Genomic DNA, 13,244 nt, shown 5'->3' with positions numbered 1-13,244 from the left:
TCCCGATCGAATCTGTGGAAAGCACAGCCTCTGCTGGATCGCGTGTTTTGCCTTCGCACACACCCATCATGCCAAAGCCGAGCAAAAAAGGCCTCAAGGCGGCCCTCATCTCTCAGCAGTCGCGGTTAAAGAAGAACCAAAAGGCAGAGCGTTCTCGCAAGGCTGCAGAACAGAAGAATATTTCCATCGGGCGGCAGAAAGCAAAAGGGAAGGGCAAAGCGCATCCGCCCAGGGTGACCGTGCCATTCTCTCCGACGGATAGGATACTCCTTGTTGGGGAAGGGAATTTCTCGTTCACGCGCGCTCTAGCACTCCATACGCCTGTCACGTATTCCGAACCATCTAGCTCGTCGGATCCGTTGAACTACCTACCCCCTGGCAATATAACAGCGACCGCGTATGATTCTGAAGAAGACTGTTACAACAAGTACACAGATGCCAAGGAAATCGTCGCTGGCTTACGACAAGCAGGTGTGGAGGTGCTATTTGGGGTGGATGCCACGAGGTTAGAAAAAGCTAGCAAACTCCGGGGTCGCCAATATGACAGGATCGTATGGAACTTCCCTCATGCGGGTGAGTATGCCGACTGAGTGACGCGATGCTGAAGGCCGATGTCATCTATAGGCAGCGGGATTTCTGATCAAGATAGAAACATACTATCAAATCAGCTACTCATCCTAGGATTCTTGCGGTCAGCATCCGCTTTCCTTCGTCCAGGACCTGTTCCCTTGAGCCCAACCGCTCGAAAGAAGCAGAAAACAAGCGAAGATAGCGACGACGAAGGCGATATTGAACCTATTGGGGAAGAAGGGACACAGCAACGTACCGCAGGGTATAGAGGAACGTTGCTAATCACGCTACGGAACGTAACGCCGTATACCCTATGGTGTGTGTCTTAGTAGACACGGGGTTTCATCCGCTGATGAGCTTTACCTAGGGATGTGCCGAAATTGGCCAAGCATCCGCCTGCATCAGCGCCAGACAACCCTCAATATACGCAAGTTCGCTCATTCTTATTTCATAGGAGCGCCTGGAAGGGATACGAACACCGTATGACGAAGGGAGAACGGGCCAATGGCGCCGGGACCACGGGGCAAGGTGGCGAGGACAGGACCTGGGAATTCTGTCTTGCGGCATAGCAGGGGTTGCCCGGTCCGTCTTCGTATGCGCGGTGCGCGCGCCTTCCCTAGCTCGCGTTCATTCACACCCCAGTGTAATGGTGGGACAGGCGGCTCGTCCGAGCGTCAAGCTGACCTTCGTCCTCATCGCATTAACCAGTGACAGCAGTTAAGCCCTCTGCCAAGTGCACAAAGGTGTTTGCTTGATATGCAGATAACGAGCTACAAGACATCGCCTTGTATTCGTAAATTGTAAACAGTCACTCTACCGAAGAAGTCGGAGCTCTCTTCGAAAGTCAGTTTGATCTGCGAGACTCCGGAGCCTGATATGTCGATATTTTCCGGTAGTTCGAATGCTTGTTCGCGGTTGACATCTTCAGGATAAATCCGCGCGACTGGCAGCAATCGATCTCCTTCTGTACCAGTGCTAGGGAGCGCTTCAATAATGCATGTCTTTCCAACGAAGCCTCCTTGAAAGGTGAGTACGATCCGTTTGGGGCGGACGGGCGACGAGAAAGTAAGTTGGATGTATTGCGACGAACCCTGAGGAGGCATGAGTAAGTAACCTTCAATGGATCAGTTGCACTTGCCTCTCGGGAGGTCCAGCACGTTTCTGGGCTTCCGTCGGTCAGGTATATCTTCCCCACGGACTTGTCGAGCGTTGAGCTGACCCTGTCATCACGAGTAGGCGTTGCCAAGGGTTCACAGTACTTCGGAAACCACTGACTTGATGCGGGTATCCGGGGTGATCAAGTCCGTTAGACCTTTTTCATCTTTCATGTTGGATGCTGTAAAGCGGTTGTCGTGGCGATGCAAATACAAGAAGATATGAATCGATGACGACATCGGATCCACCAAACCTTTGTGTGGACGAGGACCTTTTGTGCTTGCGATCGTTATTTAACCACTCACAACACTTGCACTCAGTTCACCGCTAAACATCCTACTCAGCCATGAGCGCCATTCCGCAATGGTTGCACACGTCTCACAACCATACCCATCTAGAGAGAGTCATCGTGGAACTCTCGAAACGGGAGCGAATTCGCGATGCTGCGAGATCGCAATCCCGCCGCCGTGCCATGCCTTCACGCACAACTCGCCGGTCAAAAGTTGCTTCGATGCTTGCCAACTCGGTTCCCGGAATCTCCGGCCCTGAAGAGGCGCTCGTGCGATACTATGCTGTATCCGCAGGATGCGATGACGAGGCCCAACGCTGCAATCGATACTATCATCTAGAACCGTACGACCGCACACGAGTTGTAGTCGGCGAAGGTTATGAAGGGCACCTCGAAAGTGGCCAGGAGCAAATAGAAAAGATCGGTACGAACACCGGAGGCCGATACCTGAACGCGAACTGGGTCCGCGAGCTGGCCGGAGGTGGTTATTCACCGTTATAATGCAAGATAACATTCTCTCAGATCGCACCTTTCAGGGAAGTGGTGGATAGCAACGCAGGCTCCACTCCCAAACACCGCACATACATTGTGAGTCGTCTCATTCTGCCTGGCGAAGGACTTATGACTGACACTAGCTTGCATCCCGGAAGCTTGAGTCTTCTGCTTCAGCCTAGCACTCGTCCCCCGGAGTCCATATCTGTTGCGGCGGCGGAAACATATAGGACTAGTCGCGTGAGGACGATCGTTCAGCTCACTCGTAATTTTGAAAGTGGAACCCAGAAGGCACACGTCTACTTCCCTTCAGAGGTTGGGGATCATTGGGCCATTCGTTCGGAGGAGAGCCATCATGCACCTCCTCTTCGTGTGCGACTGCTCAATAGCTCAAACATGGACGACGCGCATTGCATCATAAGCCATGTTTCAATCACTCCGCTCACCGCCTCCGGAGAAGATATGTCGGAGCCGATCATTTTCAATCATCTGCTCTTCCACGCTTGGCCAGATCATGGAGTTCCAGAGGTGGAGGAGCGACCGAAACTCCTCAATTTCATCAGGCTGGTCGACCAAGTCAACAAGGATGTCTCTTGGATCCCACATGGACACGACCTTGATCCGGATCCTGCTATCATCATAGGCTGCTCTGCTGGCATTGGACGAACCGGGTCCTTCATTGCACTTGCATCCCTTATGCGTGCTTATGGTTTAATGCCTTCTCCGTCACCGTCATACACTCCGGCCCCGCTATCACCTGCCCCTCCTCCCTTACCGGCGTCACCTCTAGGTCCTTTACCGGAAGACTTGCGTGACGATATGGTCGCTCAGGAAATCGACGCCTTACGCGAGCAGCGGCCGGGCATGGTTCAGAGGGAAGAACAAATTCTTCTGATATATGAAGCTTTGGCGTTGGCGTTCATTCAGCACCAGCACCAGCCGTAGGTTGCAAGTGCGTTGGCAGATTATAGCTCTGATTCTCATCATTGATTATGTTCTCTTTGAAGTTACATGTGCATCATTCCGAAGACTGGTTCTGAACGTGTTCATTATCGTTAAGAGTGTAGCCGTAACACGAAGTGTTTTCCATTGTCGCACAACAGCACAACTGTATTCTAGGGGGACCATGTGATAATGGCTTATGACGGATGCCGCAACCAATGCTTCACCCTTGCTTCGAGTCATAACGAGCGTTCGCCGTCATAGTATAGGCATATAGGTAATATTGATCGTACGAGGTCATGGAGAGACCTGTTATGAAGGCGATCCAAAACTACTGCAAACGCCCTTTAACGAATCGAGAGGTCATTTATTGTACATGGAATGGCGACGGCGAACATCGATCGAACATATAGGCATAAATAGGGGGCGGCAAAAAGTGTGCATAATATCAGAAGTCGCCCCATTGCTTCTTGAATTTGTACTGCATGCGTTCCTGATGGTCAGAATTCGCACTTGGTTTGGTATTGCGATAATATCAAGTCTCACCTTGTAAGGAAGGTTCTTTCTGTAGACCGAGGACATATCCTTAGCATGTCAAGTGATGATTATCCTAGCCAACGTACCTCATCCGCTCAGTAGGGGTTTTGGGTGCCTTATATCCACTGTTGCCTTGGCCCCAGCCCTCCTGTTCGCCGCTGGCCTTTTTCGCCTCTCGGTATCGTTCAACAGGATCCATCTTCTCCGGGGGAGTGACACGCGTAACCTTCGGGAGAGGGGGCTCCTTCAGAGGTTGGTCGGAAAGCTGCTGGTCATCATGAGGAGGCGCGGGAGCGATATTGCCGGCTGGGACATCGTCCGCGAGGGGCACCTGAGAATCAGGTTGCGAAGGCGGAGGGGCTTCGTGCTCTTCATGCTGCGCAATGGCCTCCTCGACGGAAATGCCTTGGTAAGCGGCTTCTTTTTCAGCTTCCTTGCGTTCTATCTCCTCGTGGTGCGCGAAATGTTCCAGGTCTTCAGGGTGCGTGTAGGACTCGTCGGTTTGAGTCTCCGGGGTATTATGGTAGATTTCTATCTCCTTTTCAGCTCATGACGGTCTGCAAATCTCATGGCATACAAACCTTCGTGATGCAGGAAGAACTCTGGCAGCATGAAAGTAATCAGTCAGGTTGTCCGTCCATCAGCATTACTAGGTCATCGACCCACCGCTTTCCACGTCATAATGGTGACCCTCCGCGCCCAGTTCCTCGAAGTTTGGTAAAGCATCCAAGCCTGCTTTCTCGAATTCTTCTCGCGAGATTTTGCCGTCCTTATCCTTGTCGACTGCTGCCAGGACAGTGTTCACTATATGATCCGCCTTGCGCTGATGTTCCTCTTCATCTTTGGACTTCTTCCTGTTGTAAACATGGTGGACGCCGTAGATGGCCTCGATCTCCTCCTTATCCCAGAAGCCGTCGCTAGGGCAGGGTCAGAAGCGTGGCTGCATACGACATGGTGGCACGCACCGGTTTAGGTCATGAAGGTGGAAAAAGCTGCCTAAATCGAAAGTATCTCTGTGGTGCTTCTGTCAGCACGGTAGCGTTAAGGTGCATTCCGCAATTCCCTACATATGGTGCTCCGTGGACATCTGAACACGACATGCATCAGCAACGCTCGGTACAGGGTCGACTCGCATACATGTCGCTGAGCATACTGCTGAATAGTCTCCCCCTCCGCCTTGCCATGCTCGCCGTGAGCGTTTGCAATACCCAGCAGAGTAAGGACGAGTAAGGCGGATACGCGCTTCATGGCGGAAAGCAACACGAGATGAAGTCCCATTCCTGAGGCCCGAGGGCTCTACAAGTCGCGGGGAGTCGTGAGAATCTTCCTCCCGTTCAGGCAAGGGGTATCCAGGATTCCAGGAGCACCTCGGGGAAGGAGATGATGGGAGAGCACAGCTCTGGTCGCAGATGTGGATGAATATACATCTCGCTTTCTCCCCTCATCTTCACGCCCAGTTGGTACAACTGTTCACGCTGTGACACCAACCAGGTCTTCTTGTTGGCAACGATCGATGCCGCGCCCACTGCCGTTGACGATACTCGTCAATGGCGAGCCAACAGGCGCGGAGTACCAAGCCTTGACACCGCGTACCCCGCACTCGCGCGCCAGCCATGCTAATACACCCAGGACCTCTATCGAGCTCCGTCCCATGGACCACGATGACGATGACGACGAACTGGCTCACGCAGGAAGTCAACGCGCGCCGCTTCTCGGCAACCCTTCTTATGGGGACATACAGTATAGGGACAATCCGCAGTTCAGCTCCCACTCATCGCGAGCCTGGCGTCGTCGTTGGGCACGTTCCGTTATATCGTATGCTCCTCTATGGGGAGGGTTATCACTGGCCGCCGCCTTGCTATTCCTCGTGCTGAGCTCTCTCACACGACCAAAGGTCCTCGATGCCACGAGCCAGGCAATCCCCGCCAGTGCCGTAAACCAGACGAAACCAAACGTCTCCAATCCTCACGGCGTGCATCACACCGATGGGAACTTCATATCCTACGAGAACTACACGCACTTCCCCCTTTCACCGACGGAATATCGCAACGAGTGCGCAACGATGTTCGCGAAGTGGATGCACGGACATGGCGATTATTGGACACCAATGCACGGAATGCCCGCGGACGTCCCTCATCCTGATTCCGTAGACGAAGGTGTACATTACCCAGTGGCTGAGGACGAGCCGACGGCGGTCTGTAGTAGTTCCATCACCTACATGCTCGACGGTCATGTGGGGTTGATGGCAGACCTGGCGCTCATGGCGCAAGTTGCTGCGCTTGCTCGAGAACGCAACCGCACTTTCTTCGTTGATGACACTTATTGGAATCGTGGAAAGTGAGCCATTGCCAACCAGGTTATCACATCCGCTCATTCCACCAGATGGACCGACCATTTCCAGCAGGTTCAGTCAAGGCAACCGGGTCCTGAACCAAACTGTAGGCCTCCTCCACCTGAAGGTGAAGGAGACAACAAACGTGATGTTCCCCCATACTTACCTGCGCAACAGAGCTTGTTGCTTGCCCACGGACAGCGAGGTGTGCATTATCCGCAGTAAACTACGCGTAGTTCGCTAACTCCAGTAGACACTGGGTTCGATTATATCGCACAACACATGACCGAAAAATCTAACGAGTGGGTTTGTCCAGATTGTTAATTCTCGGACAGCAAAATGGCATCTTGGGCATCCATTTTCCGAACAATATCAGGATCCGTACGTCCGGTTATCATTTGCGCACTTCGATATGTATCAACCTTCGCGTATGCTAGGTATGCCAAATCACTTAATCGAATGAAGCCGATGTTCCAGCATGCCTTCCATTCGTTCGCGGAAACTATCCGTCCCAACGCGAAGAACGCCGCGCTCATACGGTCCGCCCGCTCGGAATTGGCTAATATAGTGGATCGCGAGTTACAAGAGCCCTATCTGGCGGTTCACATTCGACGAGGGGACAGGCGAGGTTCATCATGGGCATATCATAACTCTTACCTTCCCATCTCCCTTTACACCGATGCTGTCCAGGAGACATGGGATCGGTTCCACCAAGAAGCATCACTTGGAGCCAAAGGTCAGATGCAAACCGTCTACATTGCCTCTGACACCATTGCAGCGCAAACAGAGTTCGCCGAGGCTGTTGATCCCAGTCGCATATTCTCGTTAGCACGGAGCTCAAACCCGGAACTACGTGACATTGCGAGCGAAGTGGGCTACGAGCAGAAGAAATTCAGCGGACTTCCTCTAGATGACCGGGTGCGGTTGACAAGGGGAATGATTACGGATTTTGCCCTGATGAGCGGGATGTGGGCATGGGAGGCCGAGATTAAACCATCAGCAGTCATTTGCGGGATCAGGTATAACATCCTCCTCATACTGCTCCCACCTCAAAATCTGACATGGCACCGGCAGCTCCAATGTCTGCAGGATGGCTGCCGTGGGCTTCGGCTGGCAGGGGGCCTTTGGGTTGGAAGGCGGAGACCATGAGGATGGGAGCATGGACAACGGAAGGAAGCGATGGGTCGAAATAGACAACGCTGGTGCAATTGTGCCTCAATGGGATGCGTTCGAGTTGTTCTGATGCATCTTCGTGATGTCCAGTAATGGACTGCACCGTGTTGCAACTAACTGATGTTATCGTTGATAAGCAGAGCAATATCGCAGGCAGACGGTGATGGTCGTGCTATGACACGTGTAGGTAGGTAGGTATATTTCCGGCGCGGTCCCAATAGCGGAACAACCGTGCTATAGTAGTAGTACAGGATCCACGATAGTTTTTGTCGCTACACGAATTCATAACCCTGAGCAAATGTCATTCACACCTTATTCATGCTGGGTACCCATGGAGATGTACGTAGTTGGCATGATTGCCATGCTACTGAAGAGAGGAGGTGTCGAGGATGTGGATGGCACACTAGGATTCAGCTCGTTGGCAAATGCTGCATCAGCGCCGACATGTTCATTGGGGCTGACAACCGCGGCAGGGTTGGAAACGGACGTCGCGGGATGTCTTGACGCCGAGAAAGCCACGAGGCTTGGTACTGGGAGGAGATAAAGCGAGCCGTTGTGCGGGTCGTAGACGATCGATAGAAGATCGATCCTGTCCTTGTCCAACCGCGTAGGAGTGAACGATGCCTCCATCCAGGACGATACGGGTGTCAAGACCCCGTCGGCAGCAGAGCGCGAAGACTGCACTCTCTTCATGGCGCCCGGAGATACGTCCGCAAAAATATAGAATCCTGAAGGAATTGGTGCAGCCGTTGAGATTGACGCTGATAACATCGTGGTGATGGTGTATAATGCATTAAGACCGATGCGCATCGTCGAAGATGGAAATGCAAGGGCGGGATTTGCTGGTATTCGTGGAGTCGATAGCTGACAAGACCTCTGGATTATGAGAAGCGGCTGGTAAGACCAGCGCAGATCAGGGAGATGATGGCCACACTGGATTTACAGGGAAGCTTATAACCCGAGCGGCGATATAGGGGTTTTGGGAGCTTCCGCCCGGATCCGCATTGATAACGGATCAACGGATGGTCGTGACGGATATTTCGGCTGGATCGTAGACGGAAACAGGACGACATTTTCTAAGAGGGCAAGCTCGAGATATTTCCCGTTGAATTTGCAGAGCTAGGGGTATGGGTAATGTCCTTGACCATTGCATCGCTTCGGTTACCCTACTATGGTTTCGGCGCACTTTGGAACTGCGAACCAAGTGAGCTGCAATGACAAACTCATAGAACGAGAATGGACATGGACATACGATATCGCGCAGTTGGCCCTGTGCATCGTTGAATTGCTTCTCGAGGTACTTTGACTGTGAGAAGTCATGCTAAGTAGGTCCCGGAGGGTCATCAGCAACGCAGTCACCTTCTTATTCAGGCTGTTAATGTCATCAGTGAGCTCTTTCTCTTGGTTCTTCAAGTCCTTGTCCATGATCGGGCGAGGGACCTGAAGGAACCTGGGACATAGGCTCAGGAGCCGAGACATCTCGGAAAGTACAGATCGTACATTTTACCGACGCCCTTGTAGACATTGACAGCGGGGTCTAGAGAGCTGACTTCATCGATAGTAAGCTGCAATATACGCCGTTCGCGCTCCTTCGCAGCGGTCTGTTGTCGAGAGACTGCGAGTGCACGTTGAGATTGAATGGCCGTTTGCTGTATTTGTACGAGGATCTGAGCGTGATGTCTCGTCGTCAATACAGCCCGAAGCTAGCATGTATCCGTGTTGAGACCTTCCGCAGCGTATCATCTGAGAGGGTGGCCATGATATCCTATCGACCCTGTTGAAGCTCGCACTGAGAAATGGCTTCCTTGCAGACAACACAGCCACTTACACTTCTCTTCCGCTCGTTCGACCAAGTCAGCCTCCACTCTCAAGGCTTCGGCCGTCGCCTGTCCCGCAAAAAACAACACCTTGCGTCGACGCGCGAACACTCCTAGCTCTTAATCCGCGCTTCATAATTTGCGTGAACATGGCATCCCTGGAAGACTACGACGAGTTTGGAAACTACATCGGTGGCGATCTCGACTCCGACGAGGAGGTCGACTCCCCGCAACTTGGCTTTGTCGGCGGAGATGCATCGGCAGCTGCATCGACTACCGCGCCGCTCGAAGGATTTGACGAAGAGCCGGATGCAGAGGAGAACTCTCTGATGGAAGTCGACGGTACGTCTGTCGACGTTCAGTGTTATGTATGGTTCATGCGACGCGTTCCTGACGTGTTAATTCGCAGTGCCGACACATAACGCGGTCATCCTTCATGAAGACAAGCAGTACTACCCGTCTGCTAGTGATATCTATGGCCAGGACGTTGAGACACTTGTCCAGGAGGAGGATACGCAACCCCTCTCCGAACCTATTGTCGCTCCCATCAAGGTTCGAAAATGGACTGTTGAGGAGAAGGACATGCCGGAGACCCGTTATGATAAGGGGTAAGAAATATCATGTACTGTTTTGATCTCGGCGGCTCATTACGGATGTCCAGTTTCTTGCTCAACATGACCGCATTTCCCGAAATGATCCGCAACGTCGCAATCGCGGGCCATTTGCACCACGGCAAAACCGCACTCCTAGATATGCTCATTTATGAGACTCACAAACTTGACTGGGACTCCGACAAGCAGGTCTGTTTGTACGTCCTCTTCCCGGTAGCCTACGAATTAACGGCCCAACTTCCTAGCTACGATACACAGACACCCATGTGCTCTCCCGGGAACGTCAGATTTCCATCAAATCCCAACCCATGTCACTGATACTCGCTACTACGGCCGGGAAGTCCCATTTGTTGCATCTCATTGACACGCCTGGACATGTGAACTTTGTGGACGAAATTGCCGCATCCATGCGCGTTGCTGATGGTGTCCTCTTGGTGGTAGACGTGGTGGAAGGGGTTCGACCAAGATTTTATCAGGTTGTTCATGGGTCTGACCCAGTTCCTAGCTCATGGTTAACACCGAGGCAATCATTCGGCATGCTCTACAAGAGCGTATCAAGATAACGCTGGTGGTCAATAAGATAGACAGACTGATCCTCGAGCTGCGGGTCAAACCTGCGGATGCCTACTACAAAATCAAGCACACCATCGAAGAAATCAACAACTTCATGGCGTACATACAGCTTTCCCCTGACTCAACCTATGTTAACATCACTATACTTTTAGTGGCATAAACCCGGACCCGGACCTCCGTCTGAGCCCTGAGCTGGGAAATGTCGCATTTGCAAGCACGGACATGCACTATTGTTTTACACTGAGGTCCTTCGCACAGATGTATGCGGATACGTATGGTAATCTACGTTTCATCTGTCAATGTCGTGCGGTTCTTATCTTACTTACTCATCCTACGACCCTAGGTTCTCTTGACGTTGGCGCCTTTGCCGACAGACTTTGGGGAGACATCTACTTCAACAACGACACCCGCAAGTTCAGTCGCAAAGCTGTTGATCCCGAACAGAACCGGTCATTCGTACACTTTATTCTCGAGCCTCTTTACAAGCTATACAGCCAGGTGCTCAGCGAGGACAAGGAGACACTCAAAGAGACCCTGGCGGAGCTCGGGATCAGCCTCAAGCCTGTGCTGTACAAAATGGACGTTAGGCCTCTCCTGAAGGTCGTCGTAGATCAATTCTTCGGTCGTTCCACTGGACTGGTCGATATGATAACAGAGAATATCCCATCCCCACTCGAAAATGCTGCCTATAAGGTGAGAACCGTGAATGCACGATCATTCGGTTTCTGACTCGACGCAGGTTGAGAGCACATACACTGGTCCTCAACACTCAGATATTGCCCGAGCGATGAAGTCATGCGACCCAGAAGCTCCTGTGATGGTACAGATTTCGAAATTATACCACACAACGGATGCGCAGTCTTTCCGTGCGTTTGGTCGCGTTATGAGCGGTACTCTGCGGAAAGGCGCGAGCGTCAAGGTACTCGGCGAGGGATACTCACCGGAAGACGAAGAAGACATGATGATAGCGACCGTTGACGATCTGTGGGTTAGCGGCGCCAGGTATTGATACTACACTTCTGGCTGTTCGACCTTGGCTCACGCCAGGCAGATATTTCGTTCCTATGGAAGAGGCTCCAGCGGGCAACCTTATCCTTATCGGCGGCGTGGATCTGTCCATATCCAAAACAGCTACAATCTCAGCCGTGGACATCGATGACGATCTTCACATCTTCCGGCCCATCAAGCATATGACTCAATCTGTCCTCAAAATTGCCATTGAGCCGGTTGCTCCCTCTGAGCTTCCCAAGATGTTGTCCGGCCTGCGAAGCATCAACAAATCCTACCCCCTCGTGGTCACCAAGGTCGAAGAAAGTGGAGAACATGTTGTGGTTGGAACTGGGGAACTATACCTGGACTGCGTGATGCACGACCTGCGCAAGCTGTTCTCGGAAATTGAGATCAAAGTATCAGATCCAGTGACGAAGTTTTGCGAGACCGTGCTGGAGACCAGCGCATTAAAGTGTTACGCGGACACACCGAACAAGAAGTGAGTAAGTTCACGGTCGTGGTTTGACGTGCGTTGAGACGCCCTGCGGCGCAGAAACCGCATCACAATGATAGCCGAGCCTCTTGAAAAAGGCATCGCGGAGGACGTCGAGTCCGGGCGTGTTACTATGCAGATGACACCCAAGGAGCGGGGCACCTTCTTCCAGGACAAGTATCAGTGGGATCTGCTCGCTTCAAGATCAATATGGGCGTTTGGACCGGACGATCAGGGCCCAAACATTCTCTTGGACGATACCCTCCCTTCGACGGTAAATGAGAATTCCCTTTCTAAACTTAGCTAAATCTGTGTGCGCTAGGTCGATAAAAAATTGCTTGGTGTTGTCAAAGAACACATTAAGCAAGGCTTCCAGTGGGGCGCGCGCGAAGGGCCTTTGTGCGATGAACGTACGCTTTCATCTTCTCTTCGCATGCTATCCGGTTCTGAAGCCATCCCAGCAATGCGAAACGTGAAATTTCGCATCTTGGACGCAAGCTTAGCACAGGAACCGATATTCCGCGGAGGAGGCCAGATTGTACCGACCGCGCGTCGCGTCTGCTATTCCTCGTTTCTCATGGTAAGCTAGTATTATACGGCTGAGCGTTCGACCGATGCTAATTGTTGGATGTAGGCCACGCCTCGGCTCATGGAACCTGTTTATTATGTTGAGGTTCAGGCGCCAGCGGATTGTGTTTCAGCAGTGTACACGGTGCTTGCGCGGAGACGCGGACACGTTACGCAAGATATCCCCAAAGCTGGATCGCCACTATATACCGTGAAGGCGTTAATACCCGTGATCGATGCCAACGGCTTCGAAACCGACCTGAGGACGGCGACTCAAGGGCAGGCCTTCTGCCTTCAAGTATTCGATCATTGGGCAATTGTCCCTGGTATGTGGCTTGCTTCCCGACGTTTGCGCCTGTGTTTGATTATCCGCATAGGTGACCCAACGGACACAAGTATCAAACTCAGGCCATTGGAACCTGCGTCCGGTCAGGCACTTGCCCGAGATCTTGTCCTGAAGACGCGTCGGCGTAAGGGTCTCGGCGACCAGATCGCGGTGTCGAAGTACCTGGACGACGAATTTGTGGTACGTTTGCTGTTGTCGTCGGTGGATACGGAATCTCACCGCCTTTCGCCAGCTCGCGTTATCTGCATCCGGGCACGCCGACTTGCTAGGTTAAAGAATGCTCCTTCATGTAATTGTAGTTTGTGCTGTTACGCGTTATCCTCTACATATTGGTCCTATCGTATACGTGGCGGGACA

General features: G+C 52.3%; 7 protein-coding genes across 7 annotated transcripts; 4 read left to right on the top strand and 3 right to left on the bottom strand.

Moving 5' to 3' along the window:
• Positions 1 to 68: 68 nt before the first annotated feature.
• On the top strand, positions 69 to 1,287 carry PUNSTDRAFT_140670 (uncharacterized protein; the record flags this gene model as incomplete). The annotated part of the gene is made up of 3 exons (XM_007379217.1): positions 69 to 573; positions 625 to 886; positions 938 to 1,287. 3 exons carry the CDS (start codon positions 69 to 71, stop codon positions 1,137 to 1,139), a joined length of 969 nt encoding a protein of 322 aa, XP_007379279.1. The 3' UTR covers positions 1,140 to 1,287.
• A 25-nt stretch (positions 1,288 to 1,312) lies between these two features.
• Positions 1,313 to 1,914, bottom strand: PUNSTDRAFT_49180 (uncharacterized protein). The gene is made up of 3 exons (XM_007379216.1): positions 1,846 to 1,914; positions 1,709 to 1,790; positions 1,313 to 1,661 (listed from the first exon to the last, which is right to left on the bottom strand). Exons 1-3 carry the CDS (start codon positions 1,896 to 1,898, stop codon positions 1,341 to 1,343), a joined length of 456 nt encoding a protein of 151 aa, XP_007379278.1. The 5' UTR covers positions 1,899 to 1,914; the 3' UTR covers positions 1,313 to 1,340.
• A 154-nt stretch (positions 1,915 to 2,068) lies between these two features.
• Positions 2,069 to 3,675, top strand: PUNSTDRAFT_140669 (phosphotyrosine protein; the record flags this gene model as incomplete). Its single annotated transcript, XM_007379215.1, has 4 exons — positions 2,069 to 2,495; positions 2,551 to 2,602; positions 2,665 to 3,458; positions 3,514 to 3,675. The coding sequence occupies 3 exons, from the start codon at positions 2,072 to 2,074 to the stop codon at positions 3,449 to 3,451; spliced, it is 1,263 nt and encodes a 420-aa protein (XP_007379277.1). The 3' UTR covers positions 3,452 to 3,458; positions 3,514 to 3,675.
• Positions 3,676 to 3,896: 221 nt separating this feature from the next.
• Positions 3,897 to 5,233, bottom strand: PUNSTDRAFT_117874 (precursor to secretory protein Ssp120; the record flags this gene model as incomplete). Its single annotated transcript, XM_007379214.1, has 8 exons — positions 3,897 to 3,941; positions 3,995 to 4,013; positions 4,072 to 4,516; positions 4,567 to 4,587; positions 4,652 to 4,902; positions 4,951 to 4,998; positions 5,053 to 5,072; positions 5,123 to 5,233. The coding sequence occupies 8 exons, from the start codon at positions 5,231 to 5,233 to the stop codon at positions 3,897 to 3,899; spliced, it is 960 nt and encodes a 319-aa protein (XP_007379276.1).
• A 220-nt stretch (positions 5,234 to 5,453) lies between these two features.
• PUNSTDRAFT_49178 (uncharacterized protein) lies at positions 5,454 to 7,809 on the top strand. The gene is made up of 7 exons (XM_007379213.1): positions 5,454 to 6,322; positions 6,368 to 6,444; positions 6,495 to 6,522; positions 6,571 to 6,577; positions 6,634 to 6,698; positions 6,755 to 7,336; positions 7,392 to 7,809. The coding sequence occupies exons 1-7, from the start codon at positions 5,499 to 5,501 to the stop codon at positions 7,558 to 7,560; spliced, it is 1,752 nt and encodes a 583-aa protein (XP_007379275.1). The 5' UTR covers positions 5,454 to 5,498; the 3' UTR covers positions 7,561 to 7,809.
• A 646-nt stretch (positions 7,810 to 8,455) lies between these two features.
• Positions 8,456 to 9,249, bottom strand: PUNSTDRAFT_96162 (Prefoldin; the record flags this gene model as incomplete). The annotated part of the gene is made up of 5 exons (XM_007379212.1): positions 8,456 to 8,683; positions 8,743 to 8,796; positions 8,850 to 8,940; positions 8,991 to 9,157; positions 9,217 to 9,249. The coding sequence occupies 5 exons, from the start codon at positions 9,247 to 9,249 to the stop codon at positions 8,660 to 8,662; spliced, it is 369 nt and encodes a 122-aa protein (XP_007379274.1). The 3' UTR covers positions 8,456 to 8,659.
• Positions 9,250 to 9,356: 107 nt separating this feature from the next.
• Positions 9,357 to 13,218, top strand: PUNSTDRAFT_96160 (u5 small nuclear ribonucleoprotein component). Its single transcript, XM_007379211.1, has 15 exons — positions 9,357 to 9,649; positions 9,717 to 9,915; positions 9,969 to 10,107; positions 10,164 to 10,373; positions 10,424 to 10,590; positions 10,644 to 10,768; positions 10,835 to 11,184; positions 11,231 to 11,493; positions 11,543 to 11,980; positions 12,035 to 12,248; positions 12,297 to 12,384; positions 12,436 to 12,554; positions 12,609 to 12,867; positions 12,919 to 13,067; positions 13,120 to 13,218. Exons 1-15 carry the CDS (start codon positions 9,457 to 9,459, stop codon positions 13,159 to 13,161), a joined length of 2,955 nt encoding a protein of 984 aa, XP_007379273.1. The 5' UTR covers positions 9,357 to 9,456; the 3' UTR covers positions 13,162 to 13,218.
• The last annotated feature ends 26 nt before the right edge of the window (positions 13,219 to 13,244 follow it).

This window comes from Punctularia strigosozonata (genome assembly GCF_000264995.1).
Source record: "Punctularia strigosozonata HHB-11173 SS5 unplaced genomic scaffold PUNSTscaffold_1, whole genome shotgun sequence".
Classification (NCBI taxonomy): domain Eukaryota; kingdom Fungi; phylum Basidiomycota; class Agaricomycetes; order Corticiales; family Punctulariaceae; genus Punctularia; species Punctularia strigosozonata.
The sequence above is the reverse complement of the archived record's forward strand: the minus strand, read 5'-3'. Positions and strand labels throughout refer to the sequence as shown.